The 25,327-nt window shown below is 44.7% G+C and overlaps 2 protein-coding genes across 2 annotated transcripts in view; one reads left to right on the forward strand and one right to left on the reverse strand.

Annotated features, from left to right (window-relative positions):
- Positions 1 to 303: 303 nt before the first annotated feature.
- On the reverse strand, positions 304 to 1,550 carry CLDN5 (claudin 5). The gene has a single exon (XM_081892702.1). The coding sequence runs from the start codon at positions 1,389 to 1,391 to the stop codon at positions 726 to 728; it is 666 nt and encodes a 221-aa protein (XP_081748828.1). The 5' UTR covers positions 1,392 to 1,550; the 3' UTR covers positions 304 to 725.
- Positions 1,551 to 20,821: 19,271 nt separating this feature from the next.
- Positions 20,822 to 25,327, forward strand: part of LOC309359565 (septin-2) — a 59,482-nt gene continuing 54,976 nt past the window's right edge. Inside the window, exon 1 of the mRNA XM_081893427.1 lies at positions 20,822 to 20,949. The gene's annotated coding sequence lies outside the window, so the exon portion shown is untranslated. The remainder of the gene's footprint in view (positions 20,950 to 25,327) is intronic.

Raw genomic sequence — 25,327 nt, forward strand, 5'->3', positions numbered from 1 at the left:
CATCATTGAGACCACTTGCGATCACAGCCATACTCCAGTTTTACTCCAAAGCTGCAAATTCCAGGAGACATTAAAAAAACCCAATTCTAAAACGATCTAATACTCCTGCCATCCCAACCACGTGAAGTGTGCCAATTGAAACCAGCTTTACATCTTAAGCAATGCTTGCTCAGCGTTTAATTCCCAACGAATCCCTTTGGATCATTTGAAACAGTACAAAACAAGGCAATTCCCGCCCCCAACCCGGAATATTTGCAATCAGGATGGCTTTCCCAAAGCTAACCAAACACCTGCTCTTTTCCCTCTTTTTTCGCCCACTTGATTTAGAGTGCAAATTCTCCCATTTACATATAATTTAAAAGAAGCAGACCGTGTGTGTGTGTTCCCACCCGAAGCTTCCAGTTCAGAAGCGACGCCACGAAATCGGTACAATTTGGGGGGTCCAAAAAAACAACAACCCCCAAACCCAGAGGAGTCCTAAATGCAACGGAAAGTTCCTGGGCGCGATTCCTTTTCTTCGCAAAAGAGAGTTTTCTTGGGAAGAAGAGACAAAAGCAGTTTAAAAGGGAGAGGGCAGGGAGGGAGCGCTGGTCTTCTGCCAAAGCGGGAAGCTCGACGGCGAGGCCAAGAGACGCGCCAACGCCGCCGCCGCCGCTCCTCCCCGCCAAGTCCCCGCTGCGCTGGCTCCGACGGCCGCCGTCGAAGTTCCCCTGCCGGGATCGCCTTCAGACGTAGTTCTTCTTGTCGTACTCCCCGTTGGAAGTGGCGGCGTTGGTGGCAGGCCTCCTGGGAGCCGAGTACTTGACGGGGAAAGCCGAGGGGTCTCCCTTGCGGGCGCAGGAGCAGCAGATGAGCGAGCCGCCCACCATCAAGAGCGCGGCGGCGGCCCAGCCGAGGTACAGCGCCGCGCCCATCTCCCGCTTGCGCGACGACGGCACCGAGGGGTCGTAGAAGTTGCCGATGACGATGTTGGCGTACCAGCAGGGCGGGATGAGCACCAGCAGGCCGCAGGCCACGAAGAGGCCGCCGCCCACCGCCGCGATCAGGTCCTTGGCTTTGCCGGGGCGCACGCAGTTGGTGCACTGCGCGCCCACCACCGTCACCAGCAGCGCCACCAGCCCCAGCAGCGCCCCGATGACCATCAGCGCCCGGCCGGCCTGGGTCTCGGGGCTGAGCGCCAGGATGGAGTCGTGCACCTTGCACTGCATCTGTCCCGTGCTCTGCACCACACAGTTCATCCACAGGCCCTCCCAGGTGCTCTGCGCCACCACGATGTTGTTCTCGATGAAGGCCGACACCTGCCACATGGGCAAGCCGGCCACCACGATGGCTCCTAGCCAGCCCAGCAGCGACAGCGACAAGCCCAGGATCTGCAGCGCGGCGGACGCCATCCCGGCGTCTGGCCTCGACGGCGCTTCTCCAAAGACGGAGTGGGATCTGACCTCTGGATCTCCTCTCCTCCGGATCGCCTCTTTCAGCCTTGCTTCTCCTTGGGTCTCCCGGTTCTCCTGCAAGCCCGCTCTGCCGCCTAAGTCTCATGGAGAAGCCGCCCCGACGTGCCTCTTTATAGAGGCGGCCGCGATGCCCGGGCAGGCGGACCCTGGCTGCCCCCGCCGGAGGGCCTCCCCCGCCCAGGCGCGCCGTAGCCAATCGGGAGAGGGCAGCGGCCCCTCGCAGCCAATGAGGGGGCTGCGAGGCAGCGGTTGAAACAGGGCAACACAAAGACGCGTGCGAGTGACTCACGGCTCGACGGGGTGGGAGGGAACGGAAGCAGCTCGCCGCCCGCTCCTCATCCTCTTGTGACTGCGGTGGGGAAAGGGTGCGATGGGGCAAAGGTACTTCCCAAGGTTTAGAAAAGAAGGAGAAAAAGAAGGGGGGAGGCTCCGTCTGTGCCAGGGAGGTCGCTTGCGTCCCGTGTGAGACGTGCGCCAGGCAGGGAGATAGAGAAGCTCCCTTTTGAAATTCTGCCAGTCAGTGTTGGAAATGCACCAATGGTCTGACTCCGTATAAGGCAGTTTGTCTGTTCTTGCGAAGACTAGAGTCCAAAATTACCTGCTTGCACCAGTGGGAAGAAATCTTTCCCTCTGAGGAAGAACTTACCGTTTTTAAACATTTGGTTTAATTTATTGTACAGTCATACTTGCAGTTACAGATGCTTAAGGTTGTGCGTTTTCGGGTTGCGCACCGTGCCGAACCCAGAAGTACCGGAACGGGTTACTTCTGGGTTTTGATGCATGCGCAGAAGTGCAAAATTGTGCTTTGCACATGCACAGAAGCACTGAATCGCGACTCACATGTGCGCAGACACGGCGGTGCGGGTTGCGAACGTGCCTCCCGCACGGATCACGTTCACAGCCCGAGCGTCCACTGTATTTCTAGACTGCTTTCCATTCAAAGCAGATGACAAACAATAGTATTATAACAAAAAACTGATGTGGAAGTGTGTAGAACAAAATTTAGGGTTGGGATTCGAACCGCTGACCTTCCGATCGGCAAGCCCAAGACGCTCTGTGGTTTAGACCTCAGTGCCACCTGCACCCATGAAACAACAAAAACTGATGTGGAAATGTGGAGAACAAAATTTAGGGTTGGAAAAATGAGAAATGCATAGAAACTGAAATTGACAGATCTGTCCATCCCTAGTTAGTAAATAAGTACTAATTATTGGAACCTTTTAATGAGGGTGAAAGAGGAGAGTGCAAAATATGGTCTAAAGCTCAACATCAAAAAAACGAAGATCATGGCCACTGGTCCCATCACCTCCTGGCAAATAGAAGGGGAAGAAATGGAGGCAGTGAGAGATTTTACTTTCTTGGGCTCCATGATCACTGCAGATGGTGACAGCAGCCATGAAATTAAAAGATGCCTGCTTCTTGGGAGAAAAGCGATGACAAACCTAGAAAGCATCTTAAAAAGCAGAGACATCACCTTGCCAACAAAGGTCCGTATAGTTAAAGCTATGGTTTTCCCAGTAGTGATGTATGGAAGTGAGAGCTGGACCATCAAGAAGGCTGATCGCTGAAGAATTGATGCTTTTGAATTATGGTGCTGGAGGAGACTCTTGAGAGTCCCATGGACTGCAAGAAGATCAAACCTTTCCATTCTGAAGGAAATCAGCACTGAGTGCTCACTGGAAGGACAAATCCTGAAGCTGAGACTCCAATACTTTGGCCACCTCATGAGAAGAGAAGACTCCCTGGAAAAGACCCTGATGTTGGGAAAGATTGAGGGCACAAGGAGAAGGGGACGACAGAGGACGAGATGGTTGGACAGCGTTCTCAAAGCTACCAGCATGAGTTTGACCAAACCGGGGGAGGCAGTGGAAGACAGGAGTGCCTGACGTACTCTGGTCCAGGGGGTCACGAAGAGTCGGACACGACTAAACAACAACAACTAATTATTGGTTGTTCAACCAAATGTTACTTTTCTGTTAGCCTTTATCTTTTGCCAGACGGTACTTAAGAGTTACTGCAGCAGAGGAACAGAAGGCAAAATTGTTTTAAGAACACCTAATCCCTATTGACTATCAAGGAAGGCGGGGGATCATGAAAGGCAAATATTGCATTTAGTAAGCATCTCCCTCCCATTGCTTGTTAGGACAAACTCTTAGATCTTTCAAGATGTATCACTTTGGAAGATGAAAAATATACAGCCCAAGTGAAGTTTTGTTACTCAGCCCTAAACCGATTTAATCCCACGGCAACTCATCAAGCAGAATGAAGTGGTGATATGATAATTTACTATACACATCTACTGAGAAGTAAGTCACTTTGTGGTTTTTCTAAATATCTTTTTCCATTTTACAATATTCAACAATAACTATAAATCACACACAAATCCAATAATGTTTTCTGCTGCTTCCCTCACTCCTCTTCTGGGTTTCTTATTTTTCTATCAAATTCTTACTGCATATCTTAATTTATCCTTTTTACCCATTTGTCCTTTTTAATTCCCTTAGCATCGTTACTGCTTGTGTTTATATCAATCCTGCTAATGTTTCTAATTGGTTACAGTTTGTTTTCATATGTATTCAATAAATGTTCCCCATTCTGCTACAAAGTGTTTATCATCCTGATCTTTTAACCTTCTGGTATTCTCTGGTATCTCTTAACCTCACTGCGTATTCCATTTATTTTAGTTTGCCAATCGCCCCATTTTGGTGTCGGTTCCTTTTTCCAGTTTTGTGCATATATCATCCGGGCAGTCGTGGTAGCATACATAAATGTTTTTTTCCCTTATCTTTCAGCACCCCTTCTCCAAGTATACCTAAAAGGAAAGCTTCTGGTTTTCAAACAAAAGTTATTTTAACCCCTCCCCCCAATTCATTATAAATCATTTCCCATAAGGCTTTTGCAACTTTACAGGACCACCACATGTGAAAAAAGTACCCTCTTTCTTTTTACACTTCCAGCATATATTGGATTTAGACATACATTTTTCCCCAGCTTGCTAGTCATCAAATACCATCTATACATCATCTTCATGCAGTTTTATTTTAATGCATAGGTAAAGGTACCGCTGCCTGTACGGGCCAGTCATGTCCGACTCCAGGGTTGTGCACCCATCTCACTTAAGAGGCCGGGGGCCAGCGCTGTCTGGAGACACTTCCGGGTCACGTGCCCTGCGTGACAAAGCTGCATCTGGCGAGCCAGCACCAGCGCAGCACACGGAAACGCCGTTTACCTTCCTGCTATAAAGCGGTACCTATTTATCTACTTGCACTTAAGGGTGCTTTCGAACCGCTAGGTGGGCAGGAGCTGGGACCGAAAGACGGGAGCTCACCCCACCGCGGGGATTCGAACCGCCGACCATACGATTGGCAAGTCCTAGGCACTGAGGTTTTACCCACAGCGCCACCCGCTTCCCTTTTAATGCATAGCATGTTGTAAATTTTACATCTCCTTTCCAAGATCTTTCCCACGCTGCCATATCAATGTTATAAGCTATATTGATTGCCCAATGTATTTCTCCCTGGCCTAGGAGAAAGGCAGGATATAAATACTACTACTACTACTACTACTACTACTACTACTAATATTTTAACCCATTGTGGCATGTACTCCTTGGTGAGATGCGTCTTTCTCCCTCATTATTAATGCTCAAGAGGAACTTAAAATTCCTGTTCACCCTGGCAAAAGGGTCTGTCAATAGTGAAGTTATCAGGTGTGTGCATATGTGATAGTTTAAAAATATTTTTAATTGTTTGTAAATATGTCTCTTATTTTATTTTTAATGCTATGTACAGTGGTACCTCGGTTTAAGTACCTAATTCTTTCCGGAGGTCCGTTCTTAACCTGAAATTGTTCTTAACCTGAAGCACCACTTTATCTAATGAGGCCTCCTGCTGCCGCCGCGCCGCAGGAGCACAATTTCTGTTCTTATCCTGAAGCAAAGTTCTTAACCTGAAGCACTATTTCTGGGTTAGTGGCTGTAACCTGAAGTGTATGTAACCTGAAGCGTATGTAACCCAAGGTACCACTGTATATGCTTCAGAAAAGTCTTTTGTTTTTAATGGTTTGTAAATGTGTCAAATGTTTATTTTATTTTTAATTGCATTGTTCTTATAGCCTGGTGTTTGCTGTCCTGGGTGCCTTTGGGAAGAAGGGTGGCATATAAATTTGGGGGTGGTCTCCATTGTTAGCCCCACTCAGAACAGACCCACTGAAACTGAGGGCACAGCTAACTTAAGAGGCATTCCTTTCAAGGGGTTTACTCTGAGTGGAATTTAGTTGGAGGCAGCTCTTAAGAAATAAATAATTACACTGAACAAGGAATATGGCAAAAGAAAGTGAAGAGGAGAAAGAGGAGTCCAGGGCAGGGGTCAGTAACCAGGGCTAGAATTAGGTTGATGAGGCCCTGAGCTACTGAAGGTAATGGGGCCCTTTATATGTCCAGCTGTCCTTTGTCAACGACAAATTGTCGCTGTTTTTTTGTGTTGAATATATGAGGTACCCCACTGTATGTAGAAATGAGCAAACCAGTGATATTTTAGGGAGCAGCCTAGCACGCAGGGCCCCATTACTTACATCATAGGAGCCTGCACAACGCAAAACACTTGCTGTATGTAGGTTTTATTTTATTTGTTTTTTATCTTATATTTTGGAAATGTACATCCAGTTGTTTTTTTCCTTCAGTTTTTTTTGGGGGGCCCCCAAGAGAGTGGGGGAAGGGACGCAGGTGGCGCTGTGGGTTAAACCACGGAGCCTAGGACTTGCAGATCAGAAGGTCGGCAGTTCGAATCCCCGCGACGGGGTGAGCTCACGTTGCTCGGTCCCAGTTCCTGCCAACCTAGCAGTTCGAAAGCACGTCAAAGTGTAAGTAGATAAATAGGTACCGCTCCGGCGGGAAGGTAAACGGTGTTTCCATGCACTACTCTGGTTCGCCAGAAGCGGCTTAGTCATGCTGGCCACATGACCCGGAAGCTGTACGCCGGCTCCCTCAGCCAATAAAGCGAGATGAGCGCCACAACCCCAGAGTCAGTCACGACTGAACCTAATGGTCAGGGGTCCCTTTACCTTTACCTTTAAGAGAGTGGGGCCCTAAGCTATAGCTTGTTTAGCTTATATGTAAATCCGGCACTGTCAGCAACAGACACTCCCAGGAATTGGGGTCCTGGCAGTTGCGCAAGGATGTCTCCATCTGACGTTCAGCCAGTCCTCTGATCTATGTGGCCGTACGACAAATGTTCCACCCTTCCCTATGCAACTTTCCTATGCGTAATTAATTATCAGAAGTATTCCCCCCCGTTATGACATCAAAATACATGCCCCGTCTGCCATAAAACACCTGCATTTTCACTCTGCGTTGGAGGAATTACAGTATACACTTAGCACTAATTATCTGACTCTCTAGTGAGTCTCAAGGCAGAGGTTGATGTCCGGTTGCTGCCAGAGGCTTCCTGAAACGAGGCGATGCAATTGTGGCCGTTGGTTTGCTCTCTGTGAAAAGAACAATAAAGCCAATTAATTTCCGTGGACCTCATTTTTCTAAGATGACGAGGAGATTTGCATTATCCTTTAGCGGTCCGATCCACCCCTTCTCGGTAAAATGATCTCGGCAGAGTAACTCTCCCCTCCATATTAACTTCATTTGAAACAACAACACAATATGTATATTTATTTAGATCATTTGTACCCCACTCTTCAAACAAAAAGAATTCCACAGTGGCTTATATGTAATGTAATGTTAAAACAAGACAGCCCCTGCCATTGGGCTTACAACCTATAAGGCATGACACACAAGGCAAAAGGGACAAGGAGGGAAGAGGAAAACAGCAAACTCAGGCAAAATAGGAACTGGCCACATTTACATGTCAATAGAAGCCAGGCACCTTGATTTATCCTGGCTTGAGGGAAACAAATAGTTTCTCCATCAACATATATGCTGTATATAGTTTTGTAATCTTAATTATTTTTGTTGGTCATTTTGTGGTTCCTGTTTTCTCTGCTTCCATTTTTTAATTAATGTAGCCTCTTTTTCTTTTTTCTCTTGTTTTCATTTACTTTTACAACAATAATAATCTCAACAAAACAAAGCAATAAATCAATAAATAAGCAAGTATGGGGAAAAGTGCCCCAATTAGTACTTTGACCAGAAGTAATATTCTCCTGAATTTCCCAGCAAAACATTTGCAATGTGCTTGATTTGCCATTCCTAAAAAAAAGAGGAAATACTCAAAGTGTCTTAAAAAGCAGAGACATCACCTTGCCAACAAAGGTCCGTATAGTTAAAGCCATGGTTTTCCCAGTAGTGATGTATGGAAGTGAGAGCTGGACCATAAAGAAGGCTGATCGCCGAAGAATTGATGCTTTTGAATTATGGTGCTGGAGGAGGCTCTTGAGAGTCCCATGGACTGCAAGAAGATCAAACCGATCCCCTCCTAAGGAAATCAGCCCTGAGTGCTCATTGGAAGGACAGATTGTGAAGCTGAGGCTCCAATACTTTGGCCACCTCATGAGAAGAGAAGACTCCCTGGAAAAGACCCTGATGTTGGGAAAGATGGGGGGCAGAAGGAGAAGGGGATGACAGAGGACAAGATGGTTGGAGAGTGTTCTTGAAGCTACCAGCATGAGTCTGACCAAATTGCGGGAGGCAGTGGAAGACAGGAGTGCCTGGCGTGCTCTGGTCCATGGGGTCATGAAGAGTTGGACACGACTAAACGACTAAACAACAACAACAACAACTCAAAGTGTCTGTACATGTAACCGCAATGGTTTCTTTGGTGGGAAGAGGGAAATGACTCCAGCAACTTGTCGAGAGCACTAGCTTGTCCATCCTTGCTCTACAGGTATTAATTAACTCAGCAAATCCTGGTAGCTCAGGTGGTTGAGCATCTGCTTTGCCTGCCCCAGTATCTCCAGGTGTGGATGGGTGAGACTGCTGCCTGAAGCCCTAGAGAGCTGCTGCCAGTCAGTGTAGGATATACTGAGCCAGTCTAAGTGGTGAAAAAGAAGGTCAAGGACCGCTGGATGGTTAAGTCCAGTCAAAGGCGACTATTGGGTTGCGGCGTTTCAGGTCGAGGGAGTTGGTGTTTGTCCACAGACAGCTTTCCGGGTCATGTGGCCAGCAAGACTAAACCACTTCTGGTGCAACAGGACACTGTGACAGAAGCCAAAACGCATGGAAATGCCGTTTACCTTCCCGCCACAGTGGTACCTATTTATCTACTTGCACTGGTGTGCTTTCAAGCTGCTAGGTTGGCAGGAGCTGGGACAGAGCAACGGGGACTCACCCTGTCATGGGGATTCAAACCGTCAATCTTCCCACCAGCAAGCCCAAAAGGCTCAGTGGTTTAGACCACAGCGCCACCCGCGTCCCTGTATTCTAAGTGGATCCAATGGGCAGACTCTGTAGAAGGGAAATCCCTATGTTCCTAAGTTAGTGTTATTATCACCCCTATGTTTCTAAGTTATTTTGCCCACATGTAAGTCATTTTTTTTGTAGTTCTTTGCCATGTTTAAATCCGCAGATGACAAGATTGTAATTGAAAACTAATAAAAATTATTATTAAAAAAAAATGACTAAATCCACACATGACGCATGGAGACACAGACCCAACCATAGGATGCTCTTTCCACACATTCTGCTTCCTTGCTGTCAGTCCTGACTTGTCATGCTAGAGGTCATTACAGTAGTCATTTCCTGATTGCCACAAAAGATGCCTCTGTGGTTACATGTGCACCCTCTTTGACCATTCATTTCCTTTTTAGGAATATTTTTTTCTTCGCCTGTGTGAGCATTACATTTTATTTCAGGACCAGTGGAGACTGAGTACTTACTTTCCCCCTACATAACACACACACACACACACACACACACACACACACACACACACACAAAAATTGGACGCATTGGTGTTTCTGTGTGTGTCCCTGAAAAAGGCTTCTTGAGAATTTGGTTTTGTTCCATAAAAGCAAAGCTTGCTGCAGGTTGACTGGCAAGAGGTCCTGGCAGGTTGACTGGCAGGTTGACTGGCAGGTTGACTGGCAAGAGGTCCTGGCAATGGTGTCTTTGTGGACCCACAGCTGCCCAATGACATTATGGGTGGGTGTTCCCCACAACTGCAATCACCACTCCCTTTTTCATTCACCTGGACCAGGGATCAGCAAACTTTTTCAGCAGGGGGCTGGTCCACTGCCCGTCCACTCAGACCTTGAGGGGGGGCCAGACTATATTTGGGGGGGGGGAAAGATGCAAGAGCACCATGAGCCCCGATGGCTGCTTACCTGTGTCTTGTGAGCAGCCGCAGCGGGACGATGAGTGGCACGTGAAAGGGCTCCGGAGAGAGGTTGCTTAAAATGGCGGCCGCTGAAGCGCTGCTGCTGCTGGCACCAACAATGCACAGCCCCCTTCCTCCTCTAGGCAGGGCGGGGAGAAGCCAGGAGGAGGGAGGGAGGAGGCTCCGCCGCCACCACTGTGGGAGGGAGAGGGAAAGAACATGCACGCTGGTGATCCATGCAGCGATTCCCAGACCGTCTGCGGACCGGATACAGAAGGCAATTGGGCCTGATCCAGCCTCCGGGCCTTAGTTTGCCTACCCATTACCTGGGCCATGTGTAGGGAGGGAAAGGTGTGGATCACCAGGGGAGGGTTTTCATTCTTATTTTTAAAATTTATTTACCGCTATTATTAATGTTGCAATACATATATGAAATCTTTACATAATGATACATATACATTATATTCGTAAATTCACATTTTCACATTTCATTATGTACCAACATTTATCCATTTATTATTTCTTGCCCTGTGTCTTCCCTCCACCCGTGCGTGACTTCCTTATTATTATTTTATAACTTTATTATTGAGATTGTATTTTTGGATCTTAATAATTAAACATTCAGTCATATATCTGCTTAACTTATCAATAAATGTTTTGGTCATGTACTCTTCTACACATTTGCATTCCTGTTTGAGATTTTGATTAGACTGCATTCTAATTGTTGCCGTCATTTTTGCTAATTCATAGAATCATAGAATCACAGAGTTGGAAGAGACCACAAGGGCCATGGAGTCCACCTCCCTGCCAAGCAGGAAACACCATCAGAGCACTCCTGACATATGGTTGTCAAGCCTCTGCTTAAAGACCTCCAAAGAAGGAGACTCCACCACACTCCTTGGCAGCAAATTCCACTGTCGAACAGCTCTTACTGTCAGGAAGTTCTTCCTAATGTTTAGGTGGAATCTTCTTTCTTGTAGTTTGGATCCATTGCTCCGTGTCCGCTTCTCTGGAGCAGCAGAAAACAACCTTTCTCCCTCCTCTAAATTTAATCATTTCAAAATTCAATCCTCTAAATTCAATCATTTCGAAAAATTTATGTTGCCAATCTTTCAATGTTGGTACTTCTTCTGAGGGTTTTCAAATACATCTCAAATAACCACACCCACCCTTCTGGATGGCAGGATCTAGAATCAATCTAGATTGAAAGCAGCATGTTGAAGATGAGCAGGAAAGATTCCAGTTGGAGAAAAGCTACATTTTTGTGCTACAAGTAGGTTAGTGTGTATTTAGTAGGCTTGCCATCTTTCAAAAAGTGAGAATCCGGACACAAAGTTCTTTTGGCAACTACCTAAATTGTATCGAAACTTATTCATGTGTGCGACTACAGCACCAAGAGTGTTACTTGCCCCAAAGTGGAAAGAAGAAGAAGTCCCAGCAAAGGAAGAATGATTACAAAAACTTATGGAATATGCAGAAATGGCAAAACTTACCGGAAGAATAAGAAATCAAGATAACAAACTTTTAATAAAAGCATGGAAATGGCTTATTGAATATTTACAGATAAATTGCAAACAGATGAAAACTGTAGCAGGATTATTGTAAGAACATGCAGTTTCATAAGAGTATATATTTAAAGTAGATAATTAAATGAGCAAATTAAATGAATTTGGATATGCAGAAGATATTTAAAAATAAATTTAAGGAACCACACAAAGAAGGGGAAGGAAGTCAGACTTTGAAATGTTAAATTGATTGTAAAACTAATGAAATGTATAAACTTGAAAAGTATAAATAAAAACTTTAAAAAGGGGGGAAAATAATTTTATTTATAGCGAAGACCTCCCTTTTTCATCAAGACTTTTAAGTGGAGATCTTTACCCAAAAACCCTGGACCTATTTTAAATTATGTTTATCAAATCAAATTTTATTAAACGGTCACAGACCAGATTAACTCGTACAGCTAGTCAGCGAAGCATAACACCGGAAAAAACAATTTCAATACAGATTAGGCCATAACAGCAATTTAAAATTAGACAGCATAAATAAAATTAAGCATTTGCCTTCACCTGCATATTGACATTAATTATGTTTATCTAACAGATTGGTTATTAAAAGCCTTTGTATTGCTTTTTTACGCATGGAATAGGTTTTCTTCCTGTTTCTACAATTTTGTTTTATGGCTGTATCTGTTTAACCTGCATTATAATTGTAGATCTTCTCATTGTAACTTTCTCTGGAATCCTATGGTAAAGGAGGATGGGGTAAGAAATGGAATGAAACAAGTAGATAAAACGTCAGGGGCTGCCTTAAAAAAAAAAAAGACAGCTGGAGATTATGTCACTGAATTGCCTCTATTGCAAATGCTTTGGGTTCCTTGTTTTGATCCGAACCCCTGACTTGCTTGTGGTGAAAGTGTCTCATGGCCTGGTCTAGTGAGCATTAGCCACACAAAGAGGAAACTGGCCTGATGCTCTGAGCAGGCAGAAAACAATTCCAGAGGAAACATTCTAGCAGCTAGTCAGAGATGTAGGCTTGAAGAAGAAGAAGCAGAAGAGTTTGGATCTGATATCCTGCTTTATCACTACCCTAAGGAATCTCAAGGGACGCGGGTGGCGCTGTGGGTTAAACCACAGAGCCTAGGACTTGCTGATCAGAAGGTCGGCAGTTCGAATCCCCGCGACATGGTGAGCTCCCATTGCTCGGTCCCTGCTCCTGCCAACCTAGCAGTTCGAAAGCACATCAAAGTGCAAGTAGATAAATAGGTACAGCTCCAGCGGGAAGGTAAACGGTATTTCCGTGCGCTGCTCTGGTTCGCCAGAAGCGGCTTAGTCATGCTGGCCACATGACCCGGAAGTTGTATGCCGGCTCCCTTGGCCAATGAAGTGAAATGAGCGCCGCAACCCCGGAGTCGGCCATGACTGGACTGGAGAGTGAATTTACACACAGGGGCGGGGGGGGGGACTATAAATAAGTCAGAAATTATATAATTATAACAAAAGAAAAAAAACTCTATGTAAAATCGTGTAGAAAAGTTTTCTGCTCTACAGCACCATCTGGTGTTGCATGTTTATAATGCATTCAAACCACTGTTTTTTGACTAATGTAGCTGAGTCCCTAATGGATGTGAAACACTTTGAACTCTTAAAACAGGTATGGGAGGACTGTATTCTTATTCTTATTATTAATTGAGTTTATGTACTACATTATACCCAAAGGTCTCAGGGCGGTTCACAGAAAAGATCACAATAATCAAAATAAAAATAAAAACAACAACGACCCAATAACACCCTCCCCTGAGAAAAGACCCACATTTTAAAAGGGTATAGGATGTCAAACAGATAAGCCAAAGGCCTGATTAAAAAGGAACATTTTTGCCTGGGTGAGTGAGGCTGAAAGACTTCAGAGAAGTGTGACTGGCCCAAGGTCACCCAGCAGCTGCATGTGGAGGAGCGGAGACGCGAACCCGGTTCCCCAGATTACGAATCTACCGCTCTTAACCACTACACCACACTGGCAGGGAGCCACTGTAGAGAAGGCCCTGTTCTCGTGTTGCCACCCTCTGCACCTCTTGAGGAGAAGGCACAAAAGGAGGGCGGCCTCAGAAGGTGATCTCAGACTGTAACCCTCCAGGCAGCAGGAGAATCACCCCTGAATTCATTGGTTCATCCTTCACGCATGTTGCTTTTCTTCAGATCCCTGTGTTCTCCTCCATCTCTTCCCTTCAGCCTTCCTGGCTGCGGTACCCTGGCACCACATTTTCCTAGTGCTGTTCTCTGAAGTTTCATTCCCAGCCAACTTGACGCGCCAAACATACATTCTGCCACTGGAAGCTTTGTTCTCTGAGCTGCGGGAACACCGGTGACATCACACACTTGTGCCTGCCGGAGACTTTCCTGCTGCTAGCCCAGAGCAGAACATCCCTCCCTAGTCCCGAAAATACTAAGCTCAGGTGGCGAGTGCCAGCTGGACTGGAGCCCAAAACAGATGTGACGGGAAATGAAGAGGGCAGGATCAGAATGCACGGGGGAGAATCCCAGGTTGGTAGAAGTAGTTTTTAACAATCCTGCGTGCGCCACCCCCCCAAAAAAAAGAATTAGAACGGAGGGTTCTTAGTGTGACCGCAGAACTTTTACTGTCCTTGGAAAAGAAGAGAAGGAATGGAACGGAATGTCCTAGAGGAGGGCACGACTGGCAGACCAGCTGAAATCCTGAAGAGATGGGCTGCAGCATTTTGTTGTAAGTCCCACTTACAGGTGATTTTAAGAAGTCTGGGTTTGGAAAATGGCTGCAGACATTTAAAGCCACTTGAAAAGACATTTACGACACCCACCCCCCGCAAAAGAATTCCCGTGCATTGCAGTTTGCCCCATGCAGAGCTATAATTCCCAGCACCCATAGCAAACTACAGTTCCCAGCATTCTTGAGTATTATTGAACACATATTGCTTTATATGTATGTTTTATACACAACCAGTGTGGGTTTCATCATGCTTGTTGGTGCAATATATACCATATTTTTCGCTCTATAAGATGCACCAGACCACAAGACGCACCTAGTTTTTGGAGGAGGAAAACAATAAAAAAAATATTCTGAATATTTCTGGAGCGAAAGCAGCGATCCCTCTTGCTGTTCTGGCTTCTGGGATAGCTGCACAGCCTGCATTCACTCCATAAGACGCAGACACATTTCCCCTTACTTTTTAGGAGGGAAAAAGTGAGTCTTATAGAGCAAAAAATACGGTATATAGAAAAGAGAATTCCTGGAGGCCAAGTTCCAAGTTTGGGGCAAGTACTCTTTGTTGAGAGAACCCCAGCAGAGATTTAAAATCACAACATATGCAGCAAAGTAAAGCATGGAATTCTAGATTCTCAGGACTTTGAAATATGCCTTTCCAAGTGTGTTCCAAAACTTGCCTCTTTCTCCAGCACAGGGAAAAACCACACATCAGCTAAGTTACAATTTGGTTCAAACTCTTCAAAAGTCTGGTCCATGTGCTTTTCCATACATCAGTCAGAAAAGTTGCACAGGCAGTAAAACTTGGCTAAGTTTCAATGTGGGAAAAGTTCCTAGGTTATTGCTACGGGAACTCAAAAGAGGTTTGTGAAGGCCAGGTTGCTGAGGTAGAGCAATTACCTCAAAACCACCTCGCACGCTGAATTCACATAGTAGACTGGGAAGGGAACGATGACCTATTTCCTCCCAAAGTAAAGGAAGTTACATAGCTAGAAGCCACGCAGGACATATTACATGCCACCCCAATCTCCACAGTAGGGTTTCTGTTTTGAAGTAGTAGTATTTATTGAATTTGTACACTACCCTAAAGAGGTACAACAACCAAATAAGTCTACAAATAGGAATTGATATATAAGCAAAAGTAATTACAAACCGGAATAATGAATAGAATAATAATGGGTGGTAATTTTTTGTTTGAGGATATGCAGCATAAAAAGGAAAAACAGGAAGCCAGCGTGGGGTGGGGTGGGAAAATGAAGGAAAATATGTAGGAAATGAAGGAAAATATGTAGAATATGTATGTATGTATGGAAACTCTGGAAAATAATAATAATAATTAAACAAAACTTTGAAAAACGAAGGAAAAAGGACACTGCCCTTCATCCCCAGATCTCACAACATAAAAGTACAATATAAAAGCACAAAATACATGATAACAACTACAACAAAACCCCAAACCAATAACCCCTCTCCATGATTTGTGCTCCTTATCCTGCTCTCAGTACTGCTTGTTCCTGCAAATTGTTTGGAGTAGCCACAGTGTTTTGTTAGTGCATATCTCATCATTTTCTGCTGAAATATCCTGACTTTTAATACCACAAATTCTCAATCCTATCCCCTATGTTGTTTAACATCTATATGAAACTGCTGAGTGGAGTTATCTGGGGGTTTGGAGAACGTTGTCAGCAGTATGCTGATGACACTAAGCTCTACTTCTCCTTCACATCTGCAGGTGAGATAGTGGAAGTGCTGGACCCGTGTCTTGCCTCGATAATGGACTGGATGAGAGCCAACAAACTGAAACTCAGTTCAGATAAAACTGAGGCACTGTTAGGTTGCCTGCTCTTGATGGGGTTACACTTCCTCTGAAGGAGCAGGTTCATAGCTTAGGGGTGGATCCTTTGCTGTCACTTGAGGCTCAGGTGGTCTCATCCCGGAGTGCCTTCCATCACCTTCAGCTGGATGATGAAATTTGTAGTCCAAAATCTGGAGAACCAACACTGAAGAACACTGCTGTGGATATTGTGTTGGATTTCTCCTGGTCCCCAATTCTGGTTTTAGGCACATCAACAATATTGGTGGCAGTACAATCTGATTTTTGCAACAGCAAGGTCAATATGAGTTCTGCAACTGTGTGTCAATATAAGCAAACTACATTTAAAAACAAACACACAAACATGAAATTCCCACATTCTCTCTCACACGCTGATGTATCTGCATCATCTATTTTTTTTTAGGAGTGAACTGTGTTATCTTTCCACTGTTGTTATATAAGGAAGAGAAAAACATTGCTTCCAGCAAAGGAATCCATGTGCAAAGGTGAAGCCACCCTAATTTTCCTTAATTATTTTGATTACACTGCAGAGCAGGGCTGTTCCTGGCAGAGGCGATTAAGCTATTTATGATCTCAAGGTTATGGGTATCCAGAGATTTTTTTTCTCTCTCTCTGTGCCTCATTAGTGCCATTTTCTTGAGATGTTTTTTAATTAGCATCCTGGAAAGGTGATTTTCGTCTATGAAAAGCAACAACCATTCTTTGTGCAAGTTTGACGTGTTACTAAAAAAATCTGTGTCTCCGGGTGAGTTTGTTTATAACTTGGGAAGTTACTGCTCCTTCAAAATAAATTAGCTGTTAGGGCTAGAGGTGACATTTGTCACGTAGTTGTCCTGCCTCCCTTCCAACATGCACAGTAAGAAAGAGAATCGGAGAAATGTAGAGGTGGAAGGGATCCCAAATGTCATTTAGTCCAACTCCCTGCAATGCTGGAATCACAACTCTTCTTTGGCGATCCCTCGTAGCCGAGTAAGATTGTCTTCCATGAACACAGTCTTAACAGTGAGTCCGTAAGTGACTTTGAAGGCCAATTCTGGATCTACACGTCCTTCCACAGTGGGGACATTGGTTTCCGGGTGGGAGTTGATCACGGTGTGGATTTTCCAAGCGTGCCTTCCTCTTAGAATGTTTCTCCCTTGCGTCCTGAGTTCGAGTGTCCCATGACACCTTTGGTAAAGGCTGTTCTCCAATTGGAGCGCTTGCAAGCAAGGGGTTTCCCAATTGTTGGTGTTTATACTACATTCAATGACAAACCTAGACAGCATCTTAAAAAGTAGAGACATCACCTTGCCAACAAAGGTCTGTATAGTAAAAGCTATGGTTTTCCCAGTAGTGATGTATGGATGTGAGAGCTGGACCATAAAGAAGGCTGATCGCCGAAGAATTGATGCTTTTGAATTACGGTGTTGGAGGAGATTCTTGAGAGTCCCATGGACTGCAAGAAGATCAAAACTATCCATTCTGAAGGAAATCAGCCCTGAGTGCTCACTGGAAGGACAGATCGTGAAGCTGAGGCTCCAATACTTTGGCCACCTCATGAGAAGAGAAGACTCCCTGGAAAAGACCCTGATGTTGGGAAAGATGGAGGGCACAAGGAGAAGGGGACGACAGAGGACGAGATGGTTGGATAGTGTCTTTGAAGCTTTGAAGCTACCAGCATGAGTTTGACAACAACATACTACATTATTTTAGATTTGTCTTGAGACAGTCTTTAAACCTCTTTTGTTGACCACCAGCATTACGCTTTCCATTTTTAAGTTCAGACTAGAGTACAGTGGTGCCTCGGGTTAAGAACTTAATTTGTTCTGGAGTTCCGTTCTTAACCTGAAACTGTTCTTAACCTGAAGCATCACTTTAGCTAATGGGGCCTCCCGCTGCCGCCACGCCGCTGGAGCACGATTTGTGTTCTCATCCTGAAGCAAACTTCTTAACCTGAAGCACTATTTCTAGGTTAGCGGAGTCTGTAACCTGAAGCGTCTGTAACCTGAAGCGTCTATAACCTGAGGTACCACTGTAGTTGCTTTGGAAGACGATAATCAGGCATCCCCACAACATGGTCAGTCCAACTAAGTTGATGTTGAAGAATTGTTGCTTCATCACTAAAGCATACCTGACAAATGGCCACCCAACCTTTGCTTAAAAACTTCTAGTGTAGGAGTGTCCTGCCGGAGACTTTACACTAAGCATTCCCAGGGATGGCCAGGAGTTTGTGCAAACTAACCCAGACCTTACTGTTGAGTACGCCTCTCTTCTTCTGGACCAGCTGGTGCTGTGGGCTATAGGTCTCATGGTCTGTCAGTGACACCACCTCCACCTCCATGTTGAACACACAGCCAATGTTTTCGACGTATTCCTCTCCAGGGCATCACACTTCCCCAGGAACTCCATGGAGCCAGACAGCTTGGACTCCAAGACCAGGGGGTGGTCCTCCAGGACAGAGTTGAACTGCTCTGATAGGGGACCTGGCATAAAGTTCAGTAGCATGTAGAATAGTTGCCTCATGTGCTTGCTCTAGGGCTGAGGGAGCTTCTTGAACTCTACCTGCACTACAATTCTCAGAGTGTTTTAACAGTAAACATACCGCCCAACATTTCTCCAACAAGAATAGAGGAGTCCCATTCCATAATGATAATTTTACTACTACTACTACTACTACTACTACTACTACTACTAATTTATTATTTATACCCCGCCCTTCTGGCTGGGATTCCCCAGCCACTCTGGGCAGCTTCCAACAAAACACTAAAATACAATAACCTATTAAACATTAAAAGCTTCCCTAAACAGGGCTGCCTTTAGATGTCTTCTAAAAGTTTGTTGTTATTTTCCTCTTTGACATCTGGTGGGAGGGCGTTCCACAGGGCGAGTGCCACTACCGAGAAGGCCCTCTGCCTGGTTCCCTGTAACTTGGCTTCTCGCAGCAAGGGGACCAGGCCCTCAGCGCTGGACCTCAGTGTCCGGGCAGAATGATGGAGGTGGAAACGCTCCTTCAGGTATACTGGACCGAGGCTGTTTAGGGCTATAAAGGTCAGCACCAACACTTTGAATTGTGCTCGGAAACGTACTGGGAGCCACTGTAGGTCTTTCAAGATCTGTGTTATATGGTTTATACCCCACACATCTTACTGAGTTGCCCCAGTAATAAAACGTTCATAAAACTTCCCTATACAGGATTGCCTTCAGACGGCTTGGGGGTTGGATAACTCCATAGCCTCCAACATTTCTCCAATGAAAATAGGGACATCTAAAGGGAAAATGGGACATCCTGAGATCAAATCAGAAACCAGGACGGCTTCTCTAAACCAGGGACGTCCTTGGAAAATAAGGACACTTGGAGGACCTGACATAATTCCTCTTCCCCATGACTATACTTCCCAGGATTCTTTCCGGGAAGACACAACTGTTTCCAGTGGGATGATACGGCTTTAAATGCATAGTGCAGATGGTCCCAGAGAATTTTAACAAGAAGGAGATCCCTGAAACACCCCAACAAAGAAGATTCTGTCTACATTTCTGATCAAGCTGGAAACAGTTAAAAACTGAATACATGTACTGGATTCGTTTAGCGAGTAAGCATACATGACCTTCACTTATCTAAACATTATTGTTGTAATACTGTTGGGGAGATCAGGGGACAATTGTCCTGGCAGTCACGTTTTCAAAGGTTAGAACTTAGCTGTACAGCCATAAGCACGGACTTTTTTTTTTGTCCTGCCAACATTTCCCAAGGCAGTGTATAAAAATGTGAAAGTTATGGGCCCAATCCTCTTGGGAGCTGTCCTGTAGAGTCTCTATTGATTGCAGAGGTATCGCTACACTTTCGATTTGAGTGCCACACTTCGGTTTTGAGTGTTAAGCTGAGGTCTGTCTGTTTTTGCTATTAATTTTGCGTTTTTGTTTTTGCGGCTGTTTTTGTGTGTGTGACTGTGTGGAACCCAGTTCAGCTACTGACTGACTGTGTGACTGCAGTACATTGTTTATTGCTTTCATTTTATGGAACAATGGTCTTGTTAGATAGTAAAAGTCATGTTAAATTACTGTTTTGGGGGTTTGTTTTTAAAAGTCTGGAACGGATTAATCCATTTTGAGTTACTTTCTATGGGAAAGCACACCTTGGTTTTGGAACGGACTTCCGGAACGGATTAAGTTCGAGAACCAAGGTACCCCTGTATATATAACATTATATATTGTTGCTATTTATTTATTTTCTTTTGCAATATGGCCATTTATTCAATACACAAATGATAATGGTCTTAAAGACAAACTCTTCAGAGCATCGTTGCTAGTGCAAACAGCACGGTCTGAACTGCACACATTATTATTATTGCCGTCTATGACAGATAAGACGATTTCTGTGCTGCTGTCCCCAGGACTTCACATGCTTGACGTTTGGAGAATCTGTACGGATTGATTAAAGCATAAAACAAAGCAAAAACCCCAGTTACATTAATGTATATATAACCTGATACCTAATGAGGAGTGGGGGCAGAGAGAGAGATTAGAGATGTTATTGCTATATGCTTGTCACACAAAAGCCAGTGAAATTTATTTTAAAAATAAAATATAATAATTGCAACAATATATTATGTTTATATATATATATAGAGAGAGAGAGAGAGAAAACACATAATATATTGCTGCAATTGTTGTGTATACACACACACACACACATATTTTCTGGATTTGAAACGAGGACGTGGACGAGCAAAGAGGAGATGCCTCCTCCCTCCCCATCATAGCTGTCAACGTTTCCCTTTTTTTTAAGGCAAATTCCCTTTTTCCGAATAGGATTCCTCGCAAGAAAAGGGAAAAGTGGACAGCTATGCTCCCCATCCCTGTCAAGGGCAAGAAAAAATATCACTTCAGCGGAATCTGAGGGTGGGGCGGGGGGTGAGGTTAAAAAAGAGAGAGAGAGAGAGACACTCTAGGACTGTCTCCTCGACGGCTCCCTCCCTCTCTTCCCGCTTCGATTTCAAAAGCAGGCGACGGCAGCCAGGCCGACACAGAGAGCGTGAGGGCTAGAGCGGGCCGCCGAGGCTTGTGGGATGCGGGCGGAGCTTCAGGACGAGGAAGTCTCCCGCCTCCTCCCCTCCCCCAGCGCTGTCTCTCACTCCGGGCCTGGCTGCCGACTGCGGTGCCTGAGGAGGGTTTTTTGGACGAGGTAAGGGGCGAGGCGGCGGCGGCGGCGGCTGCTCCTCCGGCTTCCCGAGGCGGAGGCCTCCCTCCCTCCTTCCCCACAGCCCAGTCTAGGGAAGGGGACTGAGGCTGTCACTGACTTGACAGCCCCCCCCCGGAGTGTGTGTGGGGGGGCGGGAGGGGTCGCTGCCCCTCAGCTTCCTCCACTGGGGCGTTGCAGGAGGTGCCCCCCCTTTTCCTAAGGGCCGAGGTCCCTTTTCCTGCCCCCCCAATAAAATATTTGAGGGCCCCCCCCCAGTGAATGAGCACTGCCATTCAAATGGCGTCTCTGTGCGTTCTCCAAGTGACCCCCCCTAATATTTTGTTTTTAGTTGGCATTCCTGGTGCACCCGCTGAGGAGGAAGGGCTGCTGTGGTTGGCATCCATCCGGGAATGAAAGGGTGCCCAGTTATGGGGGCGCGAGGGGGGGTGAGCAGAGAAAGTGAGGTGGGCCACTGCAAGAGCACTTTGCATGAAGGCCAGGGTGGAGAAAAATCAATGATTATTTTTTTAAAATAAAAAACCGGATTTTTAAAAAATTAAAATCGGTTTTTTAAAAAAAAATTAAATCGGATTTTTAAAATAAAATGCTTTTGGAGGAAAAATATTCCTAAAGATAGTTTTCTGTTTAAGTTACATTATAGTCCAAAGGCTATTCATCAGGAAATAAGGATTTGTTTTAAGTTTTTCATGTGTGCTAAAACTCAGGGTTTTTTTTAATTGTTCAACCACATCAGTTAACAAACATGGATACATATGCTATAATGTTATTGTTTTAGTTAAATAAATTGTTTAAATTTTTATTTTTCTCCTTTCAATAAAGTACAGCAGAAAAGCTGTCCAAATATAAACAGTTAACTTATTGAACCTCACAATAATTTCATAATGATCTGTCTACATATTTCTAATATTAGTGTAACCAAATCAGAAATTTTTGCTATAACTGTAAAAACTACTCTTAAAATTTATCATTCCAAAAATGAAACCTTCATCTAGTTGTAAATATGCAAGAATGAGTCTTTCTGTAAAAAAATGATTTAAATCAAGTCTTACTGACTAGTGATTTAAATTGATTTGATTTAAATCAAATCCACCCTGACACAGGCTAACTTAACTTCCCTCCCTCCCTCCTTTGAATGCTTCCTTCAGCTCCTCAACTGGAACAAGGAGTGGCTGTTTTGGGGGGAAAGGGCAAACTGTTAACTCAGTTCATAGGAGCCAACCCCTTTGGGCCCACCCACCCCCCAGTAAAATATTTGAGGGGGCTGCCCCCCAGTTGATGAGTATTACCATTCAAATGGTGGTTGGGTGCTGTGTCATGTGATCAGTTAGTCCAACCCTCCGCAGTGCAGGAATCTTTTGCCCAACATGGGTCTCAAACTGACAGCTAAGAGTCTCATACTTGACCAACTGAGCTAGAAGACAGGCAGCTTAATTTACTGTCCCGGCCCCTCGGAAGACACCCCTACTTGAATGAGGGGCAACTGGTTGATTGTGGGGTTTTTTTTGCAGGTGGTGGGCGGGCTGTGACTTGGTTCATGCTTCATTCATTTTATTTGCCTTATTTTTATCTTCATAAAATTCATACACTGCTAGGTTGGAAGGGGACCGCAAAGTGGTTTGCCAAGAGATAAAACAGTAAAATCAAGAAAGTGACTGCTGTTTTGCATGCAGAAGCTCCCCAGGTCAATGTTATTAAACACAACCTGAATGCTTTCGCTCCCAGGAATTAATAGTGGCAGTCTCTTTTTGCGGGGTGAGGTAGAAGGGCATGTTGTTTTGTGAGTAGAGCATAGACTTTGCATGCAGAAGATCCTAGTCTGGTTCATTCTCTCTGATAATTCTCCCCTTTCCCAAGGATAAGCGGTGTTCATTCTTTTTGGGAAGATTTTGTCACGTTGAAAAACATTTAGTTCTGTTGTGTTTTTGTATTGCTTTGTATCTTGTGCTTAATTTAATGGGGATTGACCATAATAAACTTTTCAGTTTTTTAACTATGTGTATACTTCTTAGCACCATAGTCTCTTAAGTGATGTAAAGTAAGGATAAAAAGATAGAAAAAAAAGATAAAATTGGTTAAAACTAACCATAAAACCAGAGAACGTACTTGAAATGCTTGCTGAAATAAGTAAAAAAGGTTTTCAATAAGAGCTGGAAGTTCAACAGGGAGGAGGCTTGTCTGGTCTCAGCTGGGAGGGAGTTCTACAGAATTGGGCCAACAGTCAGAGGTTGGTGAAACCGCTGGGGGCACAAAAATCTCCTGTCAGTCTATGGAGTGTATGATGTATACGAGTGTGACGGCACTATGCTGCTGTCATGGCAAGATCAAACATGGAAGAAGCTTCCCTTCCAGGCATGAGGTAAAATGATTTATTTCATACAGCTCCTTGCCAAAGTCTCATACAGCTCCTTGCCAAAGTCTCAAAGAACCCTAAGTATGAGCTGCACATCCAAGCCATGGGGGGCCACTAACTGACTCCCCTGAAGACCTCAGTGATGGGGCAGCAATATGGTGGTCCTTAAGCTATCCTGTACTAAAGTCGTTAAGGCCCTCGCAAATTAACACAAGAACCTTGAACCCTGAACTACTTTTTGAGACACAGTGCTGCAGCTATTGGGCTCGGGGGACAAAGTGTTTGACCTGATACAAGGCAGCTTCCTGTGTTGTTTCTGGCAGGGCTCCTGTATCAGTCAAAAAATAGTAAAAATCAACAGACGGTTTTCTGCTGGAACAGATATGCAGGATGGGTGGGATAGTTAGTGGTGGAAAGCATCACCTGGTGATATTTTGCCTGTTGCATACATTTAAAATCTACTCTCGGGATTTCCTGATGGAGCCCCAAGCTGCTATCAAGCAAAATTCCACATTAGATGATAGTCCATATCTCTCTCTGTGTAAAGTTACACATTGTGCATTTTTGCTTATCACACATATTTGAAAGCCGACCCTGTCCCTGGGAGGGCTCCTGTGCCTTTGCTGGGTGCAAAAATAAAAATAAGCAGGCAATGTGATTCCAAGCAGGGATGATGGGGAATGTGGTTAATTTTGACCTATTATACAGCTTTAAAAGTAATCATGGAAACCTGGAGCTACTCCCCCCCTCCCCATGTTTGCATCAAGCAGTAGTTCATTGGAATGCTAAATGCTTGTTTTAATCTAAAGAATTTGCACCCCTAGTATCTTCCTCCCTCTTCCTAGGAATGCCCTGTTAACTCACTTCTGAAGTGGAAAGAGGGAAATATGTGCAGTGCTGGCTCTGAGAGCTGCCTGGGCATTTTTAATTATTATTTTTTGCAATTTAAATCCCCAGCTGGAACTGGCAGCTTGAGGAAAGGAAGACCTGTGTGTTTGGAAATGTTAAAAAAGTAAGGCAAGCTGCATTTAGCTGCATCGAAATTTAATTTAATTTTCTTTTGGCGTGGGGAGCATTTTCCGATGCTAAAATACTTAAAAGCTTCATGTGTCTGTCCATATGTGCATAGGTCTTGCAGGTCGCAGATGGGAAATCCATTCATTGCTTGCTGCTTTGGCAAGAAGGAAAGTGGCTTCTGATTATGTCCTGCCCTATTTGGCAGCCATTCATAGAGCTGTCTTTCTAATCCTTTGTGTGGGTTTTTAAAGCCACGCACGCTTGTGCTGTTGTATTGGGAAGTGAGGAATAACAGCAGTGGTGAGGGTTAAGGACATGTGTGCAGGCTACTACAAAATTGCAACGAGGCCGCACATGGGAGAGGCTGTGAGTATGACACGCAAGCAATATATATATATATTGTTTCCCTAAAACTAGAAAATATAATTGCATCTCTGAGTGAGCTAGGTGTCAGATGTGCATATCCATTTATCACCGAATGGCTTTTGATGTCTAGTTATACAGCTAAATACTTAGGATTTCTCCATCTTAACCCCTGTTTCTTTCTCTGTGCTCATAAGCTGCAGATTTGTGCTTGGCTTTGCAATTCTGAAAGCATTTTAGGAATGCCACATGGATCCAGCACTTCCTGCTTCCATCCCCACCCAGAGCGCCTGGTGTAAGCTATTGGGTATAGATCCTGGCAGCAAAACTTGATCTTCAACACACTGCTCAAGAGTTGGGTGTTTTTTTGTTCATTCTTGCATATATCCCTTTCCTTTTTAAAAAAAATTAATGGAGAGATGGAAAAGCTCTTTTGTGGCTTTCATCCAACTATTCTTCCTTTGGAAGGCTGTAAAATGTCTTTGGTTTTGGTATTAAAAATGCATCAGGCTGCTTACTCAGTTAAAACCATCTACAGACTTAATCACTGCTCCACATGCCAGACATGCAGGATTTGAAAGAATAAGGGATGGATGTCTGAGCTGGTTTGTAATCACTTCAGAATTACAA

Source organism: Podarcis melisellensis, assembly GCF_964234715.1.
Source record: "Podarcis melisellensis genome assembly, chromosome: 16".
Taxonomy (NCBI): domain Eukaryota; kingdom Metazoa; phylum Chordata; class Lepidosauria; order Squamata; family Lacertidae; genus Podarcis; species Podarcis melisellensis.

What these genes read in the sequence shown, in the direction of transcription:
- CLDN5 (XM_081892702.1), bottom strand. Translation starts at nt 1,391, where the DNA reads ATGGCGTCCGCCGCGCTGCAGATCCTGGGCTTGTCGCTGTCGCTGCTG.